The 24,012-nt window shown below is 37.2% G+C and overlaps 1 protein-coding gene across 2 annotated transcripts in view; it reads right to left on the reverse strand.

Annotated features, from left to right (window-relative positions):
* Positions 1-6,196: 6,196 nt before the first annotated feature.
* Positions 6,197-24,012, reverse strand: part of igf2bp1 (insulin-like growth factor 2 mRNA binding protein 1) — a 34,227-nt gene continuing 16,411 nt past the window's right edge. The window contains exons 3-15 of one of the 2 annotated variants that reach the window (XM_084419273.1): positions 17,347-17,395; positions 15,355-15,406; positions 15,142-15,205; positions 14,212-14,499; positions 13,857-13,991; positions 12,410-12,532; positions 12,157-12,292; positions 11,923-12,039; positions 11,632-11,748; positions 8,580-8,654; positions 8,331-8,462; positions 6,701-6,814; positions 6,197-6,525 (exon numbers count right to left, since the gene is read on the reverse strand). In XM_084419273.1, coding sequence (XP_084275399.1) covers positions 6,379-6,525; positions 6,701-6,814; positions 8,331-8,462; positions 8,580-8,654; positions 11,632-11,748; positions 11,923-12,039; positions 12,157-12,292; positions 12,410-12,532; positions 13,857-13,991; positions 14,212-14,499; positions 15,142-15,205; positions 15,355-15,406; positions 17,347-17,395 — 1,549 coding nt within the window. In that variant the 3' untranslated portion in view covers positions 6,197-6,378. Of the gene's footprint in view, positions 6,526-6,700; positions 6,815-8,330; positions 8,463-8,579; positions 8,655-11,631; positions 11,749-11,922; positions 12,046-12,156; positions 12,293-12,409; positions 12,533-13,856; positions 13,992-14,211; positions 14,500-15,141; positions 15,206-15,354; positions 15,407-17,346; positions 17,396-24,012 lie in introns of both variants that reach the window. The other variant, XM_084419272.1, reaches the window with a different exon arrangement.

Raw genomic sequence — 24,012 nt, forward strand, 5'->3', positions numbered from 1 at the left:
ACTGGATTAAGGCTCACGTCTTAATTGCAAAACTTTCAAAAGGTATTAAGATTATTATTATTATTATTATGAAGAATATTAGCCTATAAATTTTCTATCGTCAATGCATGTCTCATTTTTCAGATTAATAGGACACCATAGCTGTCAGACTCCTAATAGTGGGAACTCGTTAGCCTATGCTTTTTAGCAACATTTATATAATACAATTCTTCAAAAAAAATTATGAAAAATGCAATAAATTTAACAAATGTTATTATTTTTTAAATATCACAATTTCTCCTGATAAAAAAAAAAAAAAAACGTATTCTAAGACCATCTCAGTATAAATCTGTGTTGTCGCTATTATGTTAAGATACTTACTCAACTATGAAAAAAACATGATATTGTAGTTTGGATGCCAGAATTCTGTCAAATGTGTCTATAAGAGCTTTTTAAAAATAAAATACAAAATCATAGAGGAAAAGTGTGCAATTGGACCAACAATAGATTAATTACAACAAATCATGGTTTAAATAATTTAAATTGATTCTGTGATGACCCAATTTCTGAGAAAAGTTAGCTGCATTTATATTTCTATACCTCAACATTAATTGTAAAATGTCTGCTTTTTTGTATTGTGTTCCTCTATAAATTTAAGTGTCAAACTGTAATTTAAATATTTTATGGACAAAACTGTCTCTACAGTCCATTCAGCTTTATATCAAACAGTATGTTTCTATAAAATATGACAGACAAAGCTAGATGTGCCCAAGTTAACACAAACGCACACAAACACACAGCCCAGACACAAGAGGACACCAGTTTACTCATCTTTTATTGTCACATTCATATCTATGCTCTGTATTTTTTTTACAAGGAGTTCAAAACAATAGTGGATGAGAATCAAAGAAAATCAGGCAGGCAGAGGGCTTAAAGTCCCGATAATGTCTGTGGCACCTGCTGTGAGAAGGGTGAAGGGATAAAGGTAGTCTGAAAGGTAGTCTACTTCCTCTCTCATCCTAAAATGTGCCCTATTTAATTCAACCAACCTTCACTCTCCTGTTGCATTATTACAGGTGAAATGAAACAATAAAAATGAAAACGATTTCAACATCATGCTGCTCTGTGTGGCCTGAAAAGATACTATGTTGCGGTTCACAGAGAAAAAGAGAGCAGATTCTATTGCAAACATAAGAGATACAATCCTATGTCATTTCTTAAAAAGCCATCAGAAATATAAATCAAAAAAGAAAGATGAAGAATTTGTAAGTTAAAAAAAGTCAGTTTAATAATAACGGAAAAAAAAAGAGAAGAGACTGGACAGTGAAATTGACATATTTTTATGTTATTTCCCCTCCCACATATCTATTACATTTCCAAATTCATCCTGAACAATTTAAAAAACAACTGAAGAAAAATCATCTTTGGAAGTAAAAGACTCCTATCAGTTTATGGAGATGTTGCTACCCAGTTGCTGAAGTCATTTATTATTAATATTATTATTATTGATTCATTAAGCCTAACATTTTCAAAATTAACTTTTTTTTTTTTTTTTTTTTTGATTTATGTCATGTTCTATCTGTTTGTCTTTATTCTAAGAGGTAGATCAACCAAAAAAGAAATTAAAAACACATGGTTACAGGCCTTTTGACTCAGGCCGTGAAATCATAAAATGATTAGGACAGAAAGTTAGTAGAAGCTCCGGGCAGAATTGCCATTTTATTGCTGATTTCAATCTAGTTTCAGCAAAAAAAAAAAAGAAAGAAAGTGAAGCCGTTTTTAAGACCAGCGAGAAAAGGGCTTTTAAACAGGAAGGATTGTTCTTGGGGACAAGGCTGCATGGCGTGGAGGTAGTGGTGGTGCCATTGAGGTGGGAAAGGATAGCGCAACAGGCACGATTGTGTGTTTCGTCTACACCGGTATCCTCAGTCACTCTACGAATGCTGGCCGAGTTACATCTGTGCCATGATGTGGGGACAATTCTAATTGAGCTTAATTGTGCACTAACCGAATTTCGCAGGTTCCTCCTCCTCCCGTGCAAACCATCACACCACACATCCGTTTCCCGTCCTGCCACCTCGCCCAACTCTAAGCTGGAGTAGTAGGCTATTCTATCCAAACGTCTACAGAAATGAAAAGCTAAAAATAAATTAAAACTCAAAAGTAAAATGTAACATGCACTTTCGCTCTCGTCTGCTTGATAAAAACAATCTTATGGCTAAGTCTTGAGGTAGCGTTCCTAGTTATGTGAGGTTTGAGTCGTCATTTGTAGCACCCAAATGTTTTCCTTAAGGAGAGGCCAGAAACTAGCACGGTGAGATACAACAGTGGCATGCAACGTCGATATGATAATCACACCCAACTATAAGCTGCGCTTCAACCTGTGGTCTACGTGTAAATCTATGCACTGCAATGCAACTTTTCCCAGTGGACACTTAACAGTCCGTGTGACCAACGACAGCCATTCGTTTGACTCGTCACAGAATTGCATAAGTTAAACAACATACTATCTTTTTTCCCCAAGCTCAAGTATGCTAGCGAAACGGTTCTACTGCTTGTTCAAGCCCTCGCCACCAACAACAACAACAACGTGTGGAGGACCTCGAAATAAAAAGGATAGAAGAAAACATTTCCAAGCGCCAAACGGGAAGTCGACTCGCGGTACTCAGGGAACCGTGTATCTAATATATATATAGCACTGCATCCGTTCCTGACTGCGTACAGTCTTAATTAGTTCCTTTTTTCTGGAGTACAACAACAAAACACAAAGAGAATCCCAGTTTGGCACAGGTATTACATGAAGAATGAATCATTTGTTAGTATTTCAAATGAACTAGTAGCAGTGTAAGAGGTGTCTGCGTAAAGAACTCTGATCGAGAAGAAACCTAGCTATAATCCAACCTACATAAATGGAGACAATTTGAGAGAAGAAAAACGAATGAGTAAAAATAAATTGCAAAGAAATTCAACATCAAACGACTGAACTGAACAGAGAAAACGGTCACAAACGAGGCCAGCGTGAGAGAGGGCGTTCTATTCCAGAACTAATGTTTCTTTTGAATCGGATACCACTAACGCAAAACAAAAATGAGCAGATGAAGGTAGCGAGTGGTGGGTGGGGGTGGGGGTTGAAGAAGAAGGGGACAAATGTGACATCTAAAACCTTTACAAAATGTCCACTGAATCTGTCCAGGGCATCTCCATCTCATCGCTTATACCTTTCACCCAAATAATAATAATAATAATAATAATAATAAAAAAAGACCAAATAATAAAAATGCAATTACAATAACATATCTACTATTTCGTTGGTGTCTTTTTAAACTATGTTAGTTCTTGGAGATCTGCGGTTATGTTAATAATTCTCGCTCACATTTTTTTTTTTTTTTTTTGTCTTTTATTGATGAAACAGTTCGCAACCAGATGTCATGTCCAAATAAAGCTTGCTGTCTAAAAGAAAAACAAAAAGGTAAAAACTAAAAGGCTGCTGCAGTCTGAACAGAGCAGAAGTGTGTGAGTGTGTCTTGGTGTCTGACAGAAATCTATGGGCTGGAACAGGACAGACGCTTCTTTCCTGCCTGAAGAGCAGTATGCATTGACAAGTCATTGACAAGTTCAATCCTCAAGCAGAAATCAGAAGACTAGTGTGAAAAAGGGAAGCTTTTGTAAAACAAAAACTAAAAACTAAATTAAAAGACCTTGATCTGTTAAAGCACATGAACATGCTGGCAAACCCTTCGCAGATGTCTGAATGGAACCTGAAAGAACGCGGTCTGGCAGTGTCCATCCATCTTTAACGGCTAAAAGTCTTTCCTTCCTTTATCCAATTAGTATTTTATTCTAAAAAAATACAAACAATTATACCCCCCCCCCCCCCCCCCCCCCCCCCCCCCCCCCCCCCCCCCCGATTGTTCCATTGAACAAATTTATGTACAGGTTTAAATTTGAGAGATGTGAATGCTTTCATTTTATTGATTTATTTATTTTTTTCAATATTTTTTGGCTCCCGTTTTTCAAAAGGTACCTTTTGTTCTCAGTCAGTTTTAAAAAAATGAGTGTGACCGAGGCCATAGAGTGTTTTTCTATGTTTCTGCCTTTTTAAAACACCCAAACCACTTCCCCAACAAAAAAAAGATTTAACACTCAAACTCAATTAGTAAACGCACTCACGCACACTTGCACAGGACAATGGAGAAGGACGAGACTCCATCCAAAAGAAAAAAAGAAAGATGTTAAATGGTTCACATTCAGTGTCTTCAGGCCGATGATGGTCGACATGCTTTCGTTTTTTAAGCATGACGGGTAAGTCAAGCCCTTTCAAGTAAGCCAACCAATGATATCAATGTCCTTTAGTGCAGAATGAACAAGATCACACCACAGGTGCAAAAGTAAAATGGCACAAGTTAGGAAAAAGGCCATTGCTTTGTTTTCTACAGTCAGCTTGTACAACAAACATACGCATTAGCGCCAAAATGTAATTCCTGTGGTTTGGCAACGTTCATTATGCACCAGTAAGAGATGGTAAGATCCGTCCTACGTCCCATTGGCCAGTGATTTCAAGTGTGACTCTTCAAGGACCCCCAGGCTGGCCTAAAGGCTGCGAGACTCACAAAACAATTCATCATTTTTCCTAGGAGTCCTTCTGAGCTCAGGTGAGGAAAAAAAAACCTCGATTACACTCTCCCAAACACGCATACCAAAAAAGAAAAATAATGGGAAAAAATAAAAAATATTTCTTCCTTAAAAAAATAAAATATTCAAGACTATCAGCTTTTATATAAAACACCAGCAAGCAAAAAAGGGGGTGGGGTGGGGGGTGGGGGGAAATCAAAAAGAAAAAGAAAAGAAGAACGAAATTAGGAATACTGAGGTAACAATACCCTGAGGTAGTTTTTTTGTTTTTTCTTAATTCATTTTATCTAATCTGTTCTAGGTTCAGTGAGAAAAGCCAGGACCCTGGCAAACTCATCGGCAAATGTCGAACAAAGTGGGCGAGAGAGAGAGAGAGCACAGAAACCATATTGCTGTCCCCTATTCTTGACCTTTGATCTAAAGGCAGGTTTGTGGAGGCTGTACCCTGTCAATCAAACCTGGCGTTCAAGACGACTGTCCTCAGTTAATTCGGTCTCGGCATATTTTTTAAGCATATTTATTCTCAGGAAAAACAGAACACCACGTCTGAAGGCCAGGTTTAGAGATGACAAATGCTTTTTAAAAAAGCGAACACGTAAATCACACATTCCTAAAAGCGAACACGCTTTTAAAAAAAGATGCTCTAAGTCTCGTTTTCTGAAATTACGGTACGCTCCATTTCATCGTCTGCCTGCTCCAATGCAATGAGGGGCCAGGTTAACTCACATATCATATATATATAATATATATAAAATATGCCGTTTGGGTGTGGGCGGCGCTGCAGCGATCATCGCTGGCGTGGTTAAGGGCGGGATTGTTGGCCATCCGCACATCAAAGCTGAGCCACTGCAATATAACTGCAGAGGTCACCTTTAGCCCACACGCTTACTGAACTCTCGCCGCACGTCCCGCCAGCCAAACGGCACGCGGCCTGAAAGGGAAGCCTCCGAATGCGGCAACCCTCTCAAACCAGGTGTACGATTGCAGACGATTAAACGTGCAGCATCTCAACTCAAAGTCATGAAGATTATATTTACAACCTCATTTTTTTTCATCTTTTTTTCATCTCGTCACCCCCACAGTTTAGCGTGGGGGACTTCAAGAGCAGTGTTAACAACGTTGGCCCCTCCCCTCATCTCTGATAGGTAGGGAGGAGTCACCTGATTGGTGACCACACCCACTAATAAATTGGACTGATTCTCTGCTCTCTTTCTCTCTCCCATCTCTACCTCACTGCATTTCATTAATAATACCTCTGAATAAACATTTCTATACATATATCTCTATCTTTAAAAAAAAACAGTTAAAATTTTGAAGTGACTGCTGATGGCTGAGGGTCCTATGTAGCTGAACTTTTGCGGGACCTTCATTATGCCCTATTCCTAATAAGCGGCTATGTATAAAAGCTCTCACCAGAGGGCGCTCCGCTCTGACAGACGTCCTCGCCATCCTCAGTCACTCCACCTGGCCTGGCATCTGGTCTCTGTTTTCTAGTTATCTCTCTTCTTTAGAAAAATCACTCTTTCTTTTTTTTTTTTCTTGTTCATTTTCACTAAACTTGTGTCCTCTTTCTCTCTCAGGCATGTTTTTTTTTTTTGTCTTTTGTTCTCTTTTTAATTCCCTCTCAGTTTGCTGCTCATTTCTCCCTGTCTACCGCTGGGTCTGTGTGTCACTCTCTCTCTCTCTCTCTCTCTCTCTCTCTCAGTCAGTCCGCTCGTTTGTCCTCCCATTTGTCTGTCCGTCTGACTGTGTAGCGGCCCCGGCCTCTCACTTCCTCCTGGGTTCTTGTGCCAGTCCCTGCGGGGACCCCGGCTCAGTCACGACCTGCGGATGGGGCCCCTGCTGGCCTCCCATACCTCCTTTCTGCTGCTGCTTGACTTGTGTCAAAATGTCCCTGATCTTCCTCTGTGCCAACTAGAGAGGAAACAACAACAACAACAAAAAACAGCATTTTAGCACTGTCTGCTGTGCCATGTGCCAAGTTTTTGTAACATTCTAGCCAAATGAAATGTCAACCAAGCTCTTTGGGGGGTCCACTAACTAAGTGAAGTATACTTGTGCAGAGAATACAGAAAGATAAGCAACTCACCTGACTTGCGTAAAAGTGGCCGATGATTTTGACGATGACCTGGTCGTGTTCATCAGGGGTTTGCTCTCGGGGAACCACTACTTCAGCAGCGGTGAGGTTCTGCAGCTCATTCACCTGATCAATGAAATCAGCAGCACAGTCTTGATCAGTATATTCCATAATTTTTACTTTTAATTACTAAAGTTCTCATATTTATATTTTGGCTTAATTTGATGCAATTAAATGACATAATATATATATTAAATGATGCTATATATATATATATATATATATATATATATATATATATATATATATATATATATATATATATATATATATATATAGAGAGAGAGAGAGAGAGAGAGAGAGAGAGAAAGAGATTCATATACATATATTCATATACATATATATATTCCTATACTTTAATATTTTTTAAAGAAATTAAAATGTATTCAGCAAAGATGCATTAAATTGATCAAAACTGACAGTAAAGCCATTTATGTTAAGATCTGAATTTGTATTTTGCAAATGAATCCTTTTCTTTTGAACTTTCTTCTCTATTTTATTCTTCCTAAGAGTCTTGTATCACATTTATCACAGTTTCCAAACAAAAATAAGCAACAAAACCGTTTTCAATGTTGATAATAATAATAAGAAATGTTTCTTGAGCAGCAAATCAGCATATTTGAATTATTTCATTAGGATCATGTGACACTGAAGACTGAAGTAATGATGCTGAAAAATCAGCTTTGACATCACAAGAATACACACTAGGGCTGCACAATATATCGAAATTATCGTAATATCGCAAATGCATATATCGCGATATGCATATCGCAACAGCTTGCAATAACTGGGATCATGAACAAAAGACAAAGAGAAAATCACTCAGAATCAGTATAGCCTATATTTAATTCATACAGTGATAACTAAGCAGTGTTGATTATTCAGTTTCTGTTGTTAAATAAACCTAATGTAGGCCTACCTGAGACCCTAAACCCCATGGTTTACACTGATGTTAAAATAATACTTCTTATGTTTCAGTAAAACACTGCTGTTCACTTTCAGAAGTTGTAGGGATGTTTTCTTGTCACAAAAAGAATGTGGAACACGTATGTAGGTTATATCATTTTAAATATTTTTTGAAGATTATTTAAGTTTACTTTACACACTTTTTAAGCATTATCGTATCGCATATCGAATATCGCATTATTTGATGAGTTATCGCATATCGCATTTTTCTTCAATATCGTGCAGCCCTAATACACACACATATCCATATATACAGGACCCTTTAATATTAATATTAATATTTCTTGATAAAATGAGCAGAAGTTAAAAGCTGAGACTGATCAGAAGTAACAAAGCTCTTTATGATTATTAGAAGGGAGGTGAGCTACAAATAATATTTGATGTATTGAAAAAACGTGGATCTGGCAACCCTTGATTCATCGGGTTAAACATATGTAATCATACACCAAGTAAAATCAGCCACCAATATATTGTGCACCCCTAATAAGCAACTTTCTCTGTAATAATCAGTCTCCAACATTTCATTTCATGAAGTAACTTTATGGATATTCTTCCTCTAAAGAGCTGTCATCATCTGACATCTATCAGCAATATATGTTAATGATGTATGACTTACAGTTTTCCCGCCCTTTCCGATGACCCTTCCTGCTGCTGCGGCTGCTACTTTGATGTGCGTCTCCAACTTCACCTCCTCTTTGGGGCCAAAGAAGTTCTCCTCCTTCAGCTTACCGTATATTCTGCCTTGAGCCTAAAACACATAGGGCTTGTTAAATGACTTGTGTATCTACTGACGGTCTTCCTGACAACAAATTATTTTTAAAAATTTGATCTGAAATGACTTTGCAAACCATGCATTAATGCAAACCTTGAATTGGGCCTCCGGAGGCCCTGTCACGATGACCATTCGCATTTTCGAGTCTGGAGCCTCTGCTGGTGCAATCTAAGGAAAAATGCATTTGAGATGTCCTTCAGGAAAAGGGAACATAAACCTCAATATTTTAAATGACATAACACAATATTTGATCTGAGATGACCCGTGACTACAAAAGTATTAACCCACACAACTGTTTTCAACATTGATAATAAGAATAATTGTTTTTTGACCAGCAAATAAGAATATTTGAATGATTTCTGAAGGATCATGTGGCACTGAAGACTGGAGTAATGATGCTGAAAATTCTGCATTGTTATCAGAAAAATTCAATTACATTTTAAAATACAAATAGAAAAGATATTTTAAACTATAATAATATTTTACTGTAATAAATGTACCTAGTGTACAATAATATTGTTTTTACTGTATTTTTGATCAAATAAATACAACATTGGTGAGCATAAGTTTACTTTTTTTTTTTTTTTTTTTTATCTTACAGACCCCAAACGTGCGTGTTTAAATGTGTATGGTACTCTTTTTCATGCAATTATAATGAATGGCAGTTTTTAAACTTAAAATGTATGCAAAGGTTTCATAAAGTATTATAAAATACCATAGAAGTAGTCCATATAAAGTAATCTGAAATCCTGAATCCATAAAATAGCTCAGTGTGAACAATCTCGTTCTCCTATTGCATTCAGGTCTGTTTTGCCTCAGACGAGGTACATCATTGTTTTGTTTTTTAAATCCATAGTTTTTAGTACGAAGATTAAACTTTGCGAGTTTGTTAAGACTGTCAAAATACACATCTTTTTTCCCCAGATTTTTTTAAACAAAAAAAATGTAACCATTTCAACCACATTGTTATACCCTTTGCTTTCGGAAATTGTGGCTTTACACATTCAATTAATGCTGATTATTTTTTTCATCTATTAATTAGATTTGTCTCAAATTTACCTCTTTCCTACACACACACACACACACACACACACACACTCTCTTTTCCTTCCCACTGGGATACATTTTGTTCATAAACATGCTTGCGCATACACAAACACACACACACACGCACACACGCACACGCACACACACACACGCACGCACACACGCACGCACACACGCACACACACAGTAATTCTGAAATTAAAATAAAATGACAATGTCAATGTATTTGTAGAGCAAAAGTTCATAGACCAAAATTTACAACTTATAATTCATGTTCTTATAATTCTGTTCTTATAAATTTAATCTAATTAGGGATGTCCCGATACCACTTTTTCACTTCCGATACGATACCGATGCCGCAGCTTTGGCTATTTGCCGATACCGATATCAATCTGATATTTTTATTTTATTCTTGAACTAATACTACTAATAATAAAATATATGGAAGCACTTTGCTCAATTAGCCACATAAAAACATCTCACTCAAATGGAGAACAAATACTTCTCCAGTATATAGTCCGCAACAACAGTTGATAATGAAAGACTGCCACCCTTTATTCAAAAGACCTTGAGATATGTTTGGTAATTGTACCTGAATGAATTTAAAATTAATTTGCTATATTTCAAATCAATATATTTGTTTCCTTAAAATTGTAATTAACTTTAAGGTTATTCTCATCTGAATTATAAATAATTTATTTCTATATAAAATAATACTACCATTAAAAACACATTTGATTTTCTTTTTTAATCAATGTAGAATGTGTAACTTCAAAATAAACAGATTAGTGCTCTGTTTTAGGACAAGAAATGAAAACCAATGCAATATGATGAATGTCCAAAAGATGAGATAATTTTTGCTTTTAAACAGCCTGTGTGTGTGTGTGTGTGTGTGTGTGTGTGTGTGTGTGTGTGTGTGTGTGTGTGTGTGTGTGTGTGTGTGTGTGTGTGTGTGTGTGTGTGTGAGAGTGTGATTTTGGTTGGGTGACAGTTGTAGGTTACAATTTGACAAGAGTTTACAGTTTGACAAAAGCACAATGTTGTGTTTTACACAAAAATAAGTAGGCTAAACACTTTTTGCAGTTTTAATGATGTCCTGTATGAACAAAATGACGGAGTATGTTTTTATGTTTCCACTGTTCGATCGCGCCCATGCCTCTCTCTCTCTCTCTCTCTGACACACACACATTCCAGCATTGCAATCTTGACATCGCAGCCTGTTCATTTTGCTGCGTTCACACCAAATGCGAATAGAGCGTCAAATTCGCGTCTATCGCGTCTAGTTCGATGCTTGAACAGTTTGAATCCATTCGTGCGAATAAAGTGAGCGTTTGAAGCGAAATAGACCCGCGTTCAGAGCTAAGGTGTAGGTGGCTACAGATTAGGTGTCCCTAAAGAACCCGCATATGTCTATGCCCGTATCTAACAGTAGTTCCGCATTACATTAATTAATGTGCACGCGAGTTTTATTTATTTTTATACCGTGTATTCTCCGTGTAAATCCATGCACCGAACCGTGATGCACGTACCGAACATACGTTCAATACGAATACACGTATCGTTCCACCCCTAATAGGTATCGGATCATAGGTATCGGATATATTTTTTTCTCCCCTCCGATATCCGATCTAGCGTTCTGGGCCAGTATCGGCACGATACTGATGCCGTGGATCGGATCGGGACATCCCTAAATCTAATGATATATTCTAATAACGTTTCTCATAAATACAGATAAAATCTTTTCTTGCATCACATTTTTGCTATAGTTCTTGAAAAAGTTTCACTTTTTTTTTTTTTTTTTTTATATAATAAAAAGGGGGTAAATTAAGAAATAGCATGGTAACCACATGGTAACATTCAAAACCTTTGTGCATTCACTCAATGAGAAGTTACTGATTAGATACAATATGATTTTAGTTGAAAAACATTGAGTTCTGACTGTTTTATAAGCTTACATTTCACCAGGTCTAAACAGACCCTGGAATGCAAAAGGTGTATTTACAGTTTTTAAATGCATTAGGAGGGTTCAAGTTAAAAAAAATTCTGGAACCATGGGAACCCGAAGAGATCAACCACAATGCATTTTCATAAAAGTTACCTTAATAGATGCTCCAGCAAAACGGCTTAGCTGCTTGATATGCTGTCCCTTCTTGCCAATAAGGGCTCCCACGGCCTGGGCTGGGATGTACACGTGGACGGTCTCCTGTTCAGCGGCCTGTAGAGAGACACAAAACAAATAACTATCACATCGCAACAGGTGAACACCCCGATAAAGAATTGTGCTTACAGACCATAATAAGGTAAAGATGCCACAAGAGGCCTAGTTATGTGACAGCAGCATCTATGTTTTTTAGAAATAAATAATGAATAATGAGAGAATGGGTCGTACCCCCATAGGGCCATAGGGAGGACCAGGCACAGAGTTTCCGAGGGAAGGAGGCGGCATGGCTGAGGACGGCGGGAAGAGGCCAATGGCTCCCAGGTTTAGGCCAGGGATCAGGTGAGTCTGTTGCTGGATGAAAAGGCAAATGTAGATTCAGATTAGGCTTCAAATTCATCTTTCGTGGCCAAGTAAGTTACACTTGCAAGGAAATAAAATTTTTTGTATCTTACGAAAACTCACATTCATGGCAGCAATGTCATTGTCATATGCCTCTCGCACTTTCTTCATGATCTCCTGTTCCGCCAGGCAGCAGGCTTCAATCGAGCCCTTCACTGTAATGGTCCTCTCTGGGTTATAAAGGGTCAGATCCTGCAGTCTGCAGTGAGAGACATTCAGAATATAAATGCCACCAATCGTGTTAAGGCAGCTCAGTACAAAATTGGGCCGCTGGTTGGTTCCTTTCATTTTTTTATTATGTCCTTTCATTGCTTACGGTGAAATTGTGATCTTGGTATCAGTGTCTTGTTCCACTTTCTTCAGGTTGCGTCCCTCTTTACCGATCAAACGGCCAACAAAGTTGTTGTGGGCAAGAACCTTCAGAGGCACCTCATCAGCACTACCAGAAATTAATGAAGATTGTTAATAAAGACCTGAGAGCAGACATGAACCAGCACTGACAATCCAAAGGACTGAAGGTTTCGAGAAAAATGAAAAAAATTAAATACCCCCTGTGGTGAAAATCAATTTTTAAAATGTTGTTTATATGTCTATGTGGTGTTTTTAATATGCTTTAAAAGACAAACCATGTGCAAATTCATAAGTCAACACCATTGCTGAGTATTTTCTCTTTAAAACTGTGATCTAAAGACGCGGTTTGAAATCGCTGGTGTTTCTGACGTCACAAACTACCTTGTAGCCAATCACGCCAACATACGGGCGGGCTTTAGCATATTAACTATGACCGCTCTGAAGCTGGGGAGTCTCAAGAAGCCAGATTATCACGGTATATTTTTCAGTTGATATGTAAAATCGGGTACATTTAGCAATATAGCGGGTGAATGATGTATAATATGTTATGATGAACTATGTCTTTCTCCACTGACGTTCTGAGCTGTTCAAAGCATTTCTACGAATGATGATTGTTAGAAGGCAGCTGTCTGACTCTGAGAAGGCGAACGGGAACATGGTTTGTGTAACATTAGCAACATATTAGCTGTTTGAAAAGTCAAGCAAAAGGATAATAATATTAATTAGCGTTATGTGTCCAACGTTGTTGAGAGCGATACATAAAACGCATCATCATTCTGATACAAGGGTTATATAGTTATATTCAAGCTATTTTAAGGCATGAATGCATTTTTTTTTCACAGGAAAAAAACATTTAAATGTGTAATTTTGGTGATCAAAAAGATGAGTTTTAAGGGATAAAATTATTGACCACATGGGGGGACTTTAAATGCATGTGAAAGTCTCTTATGCTCACCATGTATTTGATCAAAAGTACAGTAAAAATAGTAATTTGGTGAAATATTACAATTTAAAATACATTTTCAATTAAAAAAAAATGTAATGCATTCCTCTGAAGGCAATGCTGTTTTTTCCAGCATCATTACTCCAGTCTTCAGTGTCACATGATCCTTCAGAAATCATTCTAATATGATGATTTGATGATCAAGAAACATTTATCATTATTATCAATGTTGAAAACAGTTGTGCTGTTTAATATTTATGTGGAAACTGATAAATTTTTTCAGGGTTCTTTGATGAATAGAAAGTTCAAAAGAACAGCATTTATTTGAAATATAAATCTTTTGTAACAATATATAAAAGTCTTTACTGACAGTTTTAATCAACTGATTTTTTTTAAAGACCCCAAACTTGTGAATGGTAGTGTATACTGCACTTAAGGAATCAAAGTGTGTAAACTTATTATCACTCACGTTTTGGTGTCCTTGGCCTCCTGGTTCATGATTTCCAGGATCATGCGGCAGGCCGATGAACAGCCCTCTGGGGTAGAATGGATACTTATGGGCTTTTCGGCGGCACCTGCGTTCTCTTTACGATGCACATCAATCCTAAGAGATGAGAGGAGAAGAGAGGGAGGAGTTGTAAATGTTATGCATCAGCCAGTGAATAAAACTAACAAAGGCACAAGCAAAATAAAATAAAAAACATCTTAAAAATTTTACAGGTTTGGAGCGTCATGAGGGTGAACTCTTCTTTTAAATTAAATTAGTGTCTGTTCCATTCCATTAAACATTTACCATAAAATCACACTTTAAGTCAATCACTCACTTGCTCTGAGTCTGCTTGGTGATGTTACGGATGGTGGCGCCCTCCTTGCCAATGATGGCACCCACGTATTGCGTGGGCACCAGCAGCCTGAGAGGGATGTCAGCGTGCTGATGTTTGGAGGGGATTCCCGAACCAGGCGACATCTGGCGGTTTCCTCGCGGACCGTATCCAGGACGACGGCCGTTGTCTGGGCCTCGTTGAGAGTCGACCTCAGAGTTCTCGTCGGGGATGTATGACACATGCAGGGAGTTGTTCTCAAATTGGTAACCGTTGAGCTTCTGAATAGCTCTTTGGGACGAAATGCATAAATAATATGCATGAATGCAGGGTTTATAGCAACGGACAGTCTTTTTGGAGAAAATGTCACTGTCGTGTGGATGAATGCTAACTGATTAAATGCACAAAGATTAAATCATATGGATAATTTCACAGTTAAATAGAAGTGATTTGCCTTAAAGGTTAAGAAACATAATGAATTAATCTGATGAAGAATCCAGGCTGACACATCTCATCTTTAGCCAGTAGGTGTCAGCCTCAAACAAGAAAAAATATCTCAGTGAGAAGGCGTGTGTGGAGGTTTAATTTGATATTACATAAAGACAAGTCATTTATAAAGCTGAAATGGGTAACTTTTGTGTTCAAATACTTTTTGTATCCCATCTTAAAATGCACAAAGTCATTTGTCATTTATTTTATTTTATTTTTGTGCTCTAAAAATTGAAAACAGTGGTGCTTTTAAAACACTGAGAATCCAGACCAGCACAGACATCATCTCAACCAATGGTGTGAGTTTGGGGAGGGGCTTTCTGTTTGACCGACCAATGGCAGACAGGGAAATCTATTTGACAAAATTCCATTCTATTTGGTGACACTGGTGGAAAAATTACACACTTAAGCTTAAGTTAAGATTGCAGGGCAAAGTACACTCACTGTCTAGCATGCTCCCGTGTCCCATATGTGACGTTCACAACTGCGGTCTCACTCTCTGTATTCACTATGGGGAAAAATAAGAACAGAGAGAGAAGCAGAGTGTAAATTACTTACTGATACTGTAAAAGAATTAGCAACATGTCCAAGTGTTCATTATGAACTAATCTTTCACAGTAATACAAATTGTTGTGTTATTTCAAGGTATTAATTTACCTTGTTCACAGTTCTCAACAGTTCCATACTGGGCAAGCAGACCATCAAGAACCTACAATGGATAAAACAGAACGAAATGAACGCAAGGAAAATTACTCTGTATTTTTGTCTTGGTTTCCAGTAAATAAAGAAATATATATTTCCTAAATCAAAACATTTATTTTGGAAGCAAAAAGATTTAATTGTGATACATTTTTCAGAAAAGAAGCCCTAAGATGTTAATTGAGTTTATGCTTAAAACAAGAAAAACTATCGGTCAATGAGACAAGAAAAATAAACATAATTCAAAGGGAAACCAGGATTATTTTTGTGCACATTTTTCCTTCTCAAGTAAATGTATCTTGATTTAAAAAAAATAGATATTTGTAATGGTTTTCAGGAAGGCTCCAACTGATTGGTTTCACAAAAGAAATAGAAATCAGGGCTGATGTAAGTAAGTTGAGTCTCTAAGTACCAGTGTGTAGTTTGTTTAATGAAGCTACACTCTTAAAAACAAAGGTTCTTTAATGACATCTGGTTCCACGAAGAACAGTCGAAAAAGTTCTTTAGATTATTAAAAGAAAAAAATGGTTCTTTTAAGAACTGTTCTTTGACAGTTTGTTTGTTCTTCTAAGGTATCTCTGTGAAAATCCCCTTTCGTAGCCTTTAATTTTTAAGAGTGTAGCCAAGAGGACAAGCCATCTGTGGTTTAAACCGTTTTTTAAACTATCAGGACCTCCCAGAATCCTCAAACTCATATTAAAAATTGTCTCATCCCAAACGAAAATAATCAGGTATGTGATTTTGTGTATGATAATAACAGGCTTAAGTTCCATACAGAACTTCACATCTGTCAAACATGACTACACCAAACCCAGTTGGCATCAGATTGGTGTTTGCCACCTGGGTTTAGCCTCCTAGTGGCTGACATTGGCACAAGTGGCTGGCAGAAGTGGGGCCTGCTGGAGACGTGCCAAGAAAGACCCCGCCCCGCAAGAACAACAGTCAGGCAGTACAACAACCATCGGATAAAACACGCACTGTGCCACACCCATGCACACACACACACACACACATACCCAGACACTGTATGTCGATGGTGTAATCTCATAATCGCACACAAATCACCTAACCTGAATGACATGGGTAAAACTCTGAGTTTAAACCAACACAGGGCACTGCCCTTGCCAGAACATGTAGGGAAAGTTCAAACATCGCTATTCAGAGTCAGAAATTTGCACCAAAGTGACAGAATTGCACAGATGATATAATTATTAAGATGCAGTTTTGGCCACATAAGTATTAGAACATTTACATTTTAAAAAGGCTGTTTCAGGTTTCCTTTTGGAAGAGGCTGATTTTTTTGAGTGATATTGAAACACTTTCTCGTATTCCAACAAAATGTGCAGAGACAGCGATTTTCTTGTTTTAAGCATAAACTCACTTAATATGACATTTTTTAATTTTTTGCAGAAAACACCTTCTCAAGTAAATGTAAAAAAATCTTAAAATGCTTTCTCGTATTCTGGCAGAATGTGCAGACAGGTATAAGTAAGCCATTTGTAGCTTAATTTTCCATAAAACTCCTTAAACTTTTTTGGTAACTCTGTATTAAAACTCGTCTCAAACTAAATTAACAGCCGTGTATGATATTGATAACAGGACTAATTTCATCATATACATTTTTTTTTTTTTTACATTTTACAACCCAGTTGGCATCAGATTGGCTTTCATATATTTTACCAATGTAAAATAAAATGTTGAAACGACTTGACATTTACGTTGTACTTGCTTCTTTTTTTTAGGTCAAACTTAAGATACTGTCTGAAACTATGAATGGAGAAAAGCACACAATAATTTTTTTCTAGGATTAGGATTAATCGATGTCTGGAAAACATCCTTAAGAGCCACCCTGGCACTTCGGTAGAACATTTGGGTGAAGAGCATCGTGTCGATTAAGAAAAACTGAGAAGATCTTACTGTCAGAACAGACATGGACACACCCAGACTCACCTCCCACTGTAGGTGTGGCGGAATGTTTCTGATCTGGAGCTTTCTGGTCCTGTAGAGGAAGAAATGAAGAGAAAACGAGGTTTAGAAAAGGTTCCCCTCACAAACTTCGCTTGATGAAACAAGTGCTATCAATATATCCAATACAAATGGTCAGGAGCGGTCACAGCCACAGACATTAAAAAAAAAAATTTGCTTTCAAGTTTACACCCACAATCACATTAAAACTAATTACACTAATGACATCTGGTGATTCAACGTCATCCAAATTCTGATTTACGCTGGTGGCTAGCGTTCAGAAAGGTCCCGGTCTTGTCTACATCTAAATGGTGTGGCAAGAGAAGCATGGAAAGGTGAAAGTCAAAGTCAGAACAGGGATAAATCCATCTGAACAGTAACTTCCATCATAAAGGGTGCTTCATTTTAGCTCTGACATTAATACTTTTATTCTTTCACATGCCATAAGAGTGAGCAGATATAAATCAAGTTCTTTTTTAACATTGCAAATTATGTGCTTAAAAATCTGTTCGTTTTTTTTTTCATTTGAAGGTATTGATTAACTACGAAGTCCAATTGAGAACTGCAGCATGGCACTGCTCCCATCACCATAATAATGGCACAGTTAAGAGGAGACGGTTATCCAGATAACCTACACACATACTGGAGCACTCAGGAACCTCTAGGGGGCGTAACAGCAACCTTCTGATGCAATGTATGCGTTTAGGATGAAGGAGGGAAATGAGTGGCGGGGGTTATTTGGGAGGGGCCTGAAACTCTGCTCGGGTGACTGAGACCAGAAACCCTAAAGACCTCTGAACTCTGCAAGGTTGACAAGCAAAGAAAATGGCGCGGTTTGCTCACTTTCTACCTCCCCTCATGCAAATGGCGGGCAAAACATCCAATCAGGGAAAAAAGAATATCCTGCAAGAGTGTTTCACACCACACAGATCAGCAATGTGAGTGTGTCCAGGCCAAACAAAACCAAATGAAATCATGTATTGTTCAATTTATAAAAAAAAAAAAAAAAAAAAAAAAAAAAAGGCCATTCCTTGGAGCACTTGCTTAAGATATTAGAGTATGTACTTTCTTCTTTTGTTTGCTTCCAATATCATTCACAGTTCAAGATGAAAGCAACATGTCTTCCAGTGTGTTTCAAGTAAATTAAGAGCGGAAAAGCACCTAAAGATACAACAAATGTTAACAAAAGGCAAAGGCCACACAAACACCACCAATCTGTTCGCTCTCCCACTGATCAATCACCTCGTCCCCGAACCCATCCCCCAACCTGACGCTTCCGCATCCCACCCACACCCGCAACAGAGTTTTTCATCCCCACCCCCACTCCTGAAAAACATCCTTCTTGTTTGGCACCTTTGAATCCATTTAAACCCATCATGTCACGGCCCACCAAGTCTCTGACCAATCTGATTGGTCAACGGAACGGAAATCACGGCCACGTGAAAGAGGCGAAGAGGACTGACACCTCCTTTCGGTCTCTTTTTCTATTGTTTAGAGACGAAAACATTTCTGAATTGACCTGTAGTGCTGCAGGCCTTACGTCCAGCCATGGAGCAGTGGATGATGGGACACTAACCACAAATCTGTTAACATGCTCAAATTCTCCAGAAAGAGTTGCATGGGATTTTTCTGTATTTTATGGCGTGGCAAATAAAAGCTATGTTTAGATTTGGCTTCAGTTAAAACAGGAATCTCAACACGCATTGAAACAGAAATTTCAAATCACACAGCACTACAAAGACGATCAAAAATGCTAATAAAAAGACCGAATAACAAGAACAGAAAAGAACAAGCATAGAAAAGATTGGAAGAAAAAAAGAAGAGAGATTCACTCCCTACAAGGGTCAAAGGTGAGGGCCCTATAGGCAAGCGAATAGCATTGGGGGGGGGGGGGGGGGGGGGGGGGGGGAGTGTGTGTGTGTGTGCGTTAGGGTGAGGGTTGGTATGTGGTATTGTCCTATAGGAGAGCGTCAGCAGTGCATAACTGAAGTTTACTCATATCTTGAACTTGTAAAAGTGAACGAAAAAGTATAGACATGCCTATGGCTTGAGATAAGATTCCAATTGAATGGGGAAAAAAAGAAAAAGTGGCAAACATTTCGGTCAAGTGACCTTTCTCAACTAAGCATTGAGAGAGGTCACATGTAACCAAACCGTTTGCTACTTTTTCATTAAAGCAGCGTTTTATCTTGTGTACAGCCTTTTTTGAAGCATTTCCCTAATTAGACTCATTTGGACAATTTGTTTCTTGAGACAAGATTCACCAGAGACTATAGCAGAAGTTTGCAATGATGTATAGCAGTATGTTTAATCAATAATCATATATTATGATTATTATCATCGTTATCATTATTATTATCATAAAAAAAAAAAAAATCCACCATTGTTTGGTCTTATAGTAAAGAGATCTGAAATTCATACTAGCTGGAGCATCTAGCAAAACTCTATCCGTTACACACACACACACACACACACGGTAGCACATGATAAAAAAAAAAAAAAAAATGAAGGGGAAAAAACTATACTTCTTTACACAGTTAAGCACATTCAGTTCCTCCATACCACGCAAACACGCTTAAACACACAAACACATTTACTTCACATTTTAAATGAGGCCGTACCATACACTTCTATTCTAAAGTTTGGGATCAGTAAGACTTTTTTCACTTTAAGAAATGAATGCTTTTATTCACCAAGGATGCATTAAATTGATCAAAAGTGATATATATTTGAAAATATTAATTTAAAATAAAAGCTGTTCTCTTGAACTTTCTATTCAAAGAATCTTGAAAAAAAAAATGTATTCCATAGAAAAAAAAGAAGAAAAAAAGATTCCATAAAAATATTAATCAGCACAACTGTTTCAACATTGATAATAGATACATGTTTAAGCATCCAATCAGCATATTAAAATGATGTTTGTGACACTGAAGATTTGATTAATGATGCTGAAAATTCAGCTTTAAAAATCACAGGAATAAATTACATTTTAACATTTTATTAACATAGAAAAGTAACTTTAAATTGTAATATTTTTGAACTTAAGAGACTTATTTTAAAACATTTAAAAATCTTACTGACCACAAATGTTTCAATGGTAGTGAAAATAATTTATATTTGATTATAGCTATAATATAAACAGATTATTGTAATTTTAAATATTAGAGCTGTTAAATATATACTATATAACAATACTTTACATTTAATAAATGTGATTTCATCATTACTATTTCAAAAATATTAAAGTTTAGTGTAATTTTCACATCAATCTTTTTTTTTTTTAAACTTAGGCTAACTATGCCTAGATGTGGATTTTTACACAAACATAAAGTAGGTGCACCTCCCCCACCCTCTTCGCTAAACATTAATAAGACCTCCAGCACATCCAGATGCATGATGGGCCAGTCTTAGCTGGCTTGGAGGAATCAGCAGGGCCACCTCCATCAGATGGAGACTCATCTTATATTCAAAAACACACTCCGAATCCCTGGAATATCAAACACACACACACACACACACACACACACACACACTAAACTCAACTACGTTGCCTGCTGACAATCTTTTAAATGTGCATTAGGGTTAGTTTGTCTTATTTGATAAATCAACAAAATGTATAACATATTTTACTGTGGTATCTAAAACTTTTAGATACCACAGTAAAATATGTTATACATTTTTATACATAAAAATGATCAAGCGATAAGTAAATCTGCTTTTCCTGTGTACATATACAAAACACACTCAACATTTACAACAAAGAACCCTATAGTTCAGAGAACAAATGTGTCACATTGACATTAAACACACAGGCAGTCTCCTACACCGTAAGCGCTACACAGGTGCATGCAAACCTAGGTCTGTGTGAAAAGTGCTAAAATCCACCAAACCACTTTTGATGAGCATAGGCCTGTCAAATAAGAAGAAAAGACACAAATCCGGAAGACAAATGCATGTCGTCGAGGATAATAAACGTGCTTCCCAAAACATTGCACTCCATTTAGTCTCGACGGACACATTGCGTTAAAAAAACGGAATTGTGTCTGCTCTACTATAGCCTTACCATGCAATCATCTTAAAAGCTTTAGACACTAGGAATCTTTTTCTGTCAACTGTGTGTGAGGGAATTTTTTTAAACAGAGGAACACTAGTTGGAGGAAGGAGCTGGGAGAAATGAAGAAATCATTGAAGACATGCACGAGGGTTTGAACTAAATACAGCGAACTACACTTTTTTTTTTTAAACTAACAACTTCGGAGATTTAATAGAGACAAAAACATGAGGTTAATGTGATTTGTAGTTTACAATACTTCACATAAGTGTAACTGTAGGTCAATGTATCCATTTCAAAGTGCAAGAACATAATTGACATTTAATTATGACACTTAAAGCTACAAAAATTTTGTGATCTAACAGTAATTAATTAACCAATTTCAGGCCCACTGTATGAGAGGTCCAACAGGAAACCAAGCACACAGGAAGTCAAAAATCACCCCTTAGAAGTCAAAACCCTCGTTGAGCAACTTCCTGTCTTGCTTTCAGCCATTTCCACCTCAGCCAATCAGAGGTGAAGTTGATAAAAAAAACAGGGGAAGATAAGCAGAGAGAGAGAGAGAGAGAGAGAGAGAAAGAAAGAAAGGGAGGAAAAAGAGAAACAATATGCACAAAGAAACTTAAATCACTCACATCCTTAACCCCTCCTCCATCACTCATTCATTCACCTCACACACAAACACACACACACACACAGCAGCAGATTATGGATACCTGAATTATAAGATTATGAAATATGATGCCAGTTAAACTAAAGTCTTCTAGGCAAGTTTTTACGCATCTAAGAAAAAAAAAAAAAAAAAAACCTACACATACATTTGCTGACCAGTAAACCAACCTAACTAGCTAAACTGTCCACATATTCAAGTGCAAAATATCAACTTGCATGAAATTAATCTGAAATGAAACGGAATCCCAGATTCTTTCTAAAAGTTTTGCTAGAACTTTATTAAACATAAAAACTACAAGACTTATTAAAACCTCCAATTGGGCTTAAAATACTGCTGTGAAAACAAGGTCACACTGCACCGAACTGTATATATTCTTTTTTAATATGGTAAAAAAGCATTTCAAAGGGAAGGGGTCCATTTTCTTGCTTAAATTAATTTCAAACAAAATGATTATATATATATATATATATATATATATATATATTTATTTTTTATATACTTTTTCTATATTCAAATAATAATATAGGCTATATAAATATTATAAAAGCATTTAAACAAAATATATTTCTTCAATACAAATCATCTAAGAAAAAGAGAAGCAGCAGGGATTATACTTAGCACAATAAAGTTTAATATGGTTTTGCAAAAAATATTTGCTACACAGCCCACACACACACACAAAAAACACAAAAAAAAGAGAAAAGTGTTATTTCTAGGCTAATTAAATTGGTGTAAATAAAAGTAGCTTACTTTCAGCACTAAATATTTATTTTTCAGCTAAAACAATTTTTTTTTCTTTTAATAAGCAAATCTCATTTTACTTTAAATAACTATTGTATTGTACTAATAAGTTATACATTTAAAAATCTAACCTGGATTCTCCTGAAAGCAAAAACTAATATTCTATACTGAAGATAATGAAACTGCATGTAAAAAAAAAAATATACAGCCATAACTGAAATTATACAATGCTAAACCTTTTTTTCTACTTCAACATGACACACTGTGGGTTTACAGAGGTACGACATGAAACAGAACTTCAGTCAGTAAACTGCCAGTGAAGCTTCATACAGCAAGGCCTCTGCAGCCAACACTGAAAATGGCGGGTGAGTGTGGGAGGGGAAGGGGCGGATCCAAAGTTCCACACACCTCCCTTTCCCGCTCTTTGCGTAACAACGAGTCCGCGGAGGGACGTTGTGAGCTGCTTGAGGTCTAGATGGACGTGGAGGTTCCTCAAGTCAATGAAAACATCCTCGTAACAAAGTTAAGGACAAGGATCAGAGTTTAGTTGTGTAGAGAGCCATTATAGAGATACCCTCTCGCCCGGGGGGACCAGATGCGGTGGTTCCAGGCGTTGAATGGAACAGCAAGGGTTAAGCCATAAATCAAAGTGGTGTAGAGAGTATAGCAGAGATGGTGAGACAACTTTACCAGAAATAACAGACGTCCCATCCCCCCTTTTTCCTGCTTTCTTCTCACTCTGTTTCTCACTCCCTCTTTCTACACTCCTCCCTGTGGAGCTTTCTGCTCTGCATTACCTGATAGGCCTTCCCACCTCCTCGCCGCTCTGCTTTTTTCCTCTTGCCCTATTCCTCCGAGAGGTGAAAGGTCACTCCCCAAGCTTAGCAATCAACACACGCTGATGCAACCCGTAACATACCAGAAGAAGAAAGCGAGAGGGGGCGATATATTGCTTACTGCCGGCCCCAGCAATACAGTCGTATAACAATGAAAGCAATAAAAATAAATCTCCCGCCTCTAGCCATTGAACATTGGTGATGGCCAATAGCATGGCAGTGGTGGACACAGTCTATCTTAAACCAAAACTGAGACTTGAGCCTCATATACGGAAAAGACAAAGTCACTGATGGTTTTTGTGAAAATGTATTTCATTTTTTCCTCTCAATTAAATAGCTGCTCAAAAAGA

This window comes from Rutilus rutilus (genome assembly GCF_951802725.1).
Source record: "Rutilus rutilus genome assembly, chromosome: 1".
NCBI lineage: Eukaryota > Metazoa > Chordata > Actinopteri > Cypriniformes > Leuciscidae > Rutilus > Rutilus rutilus.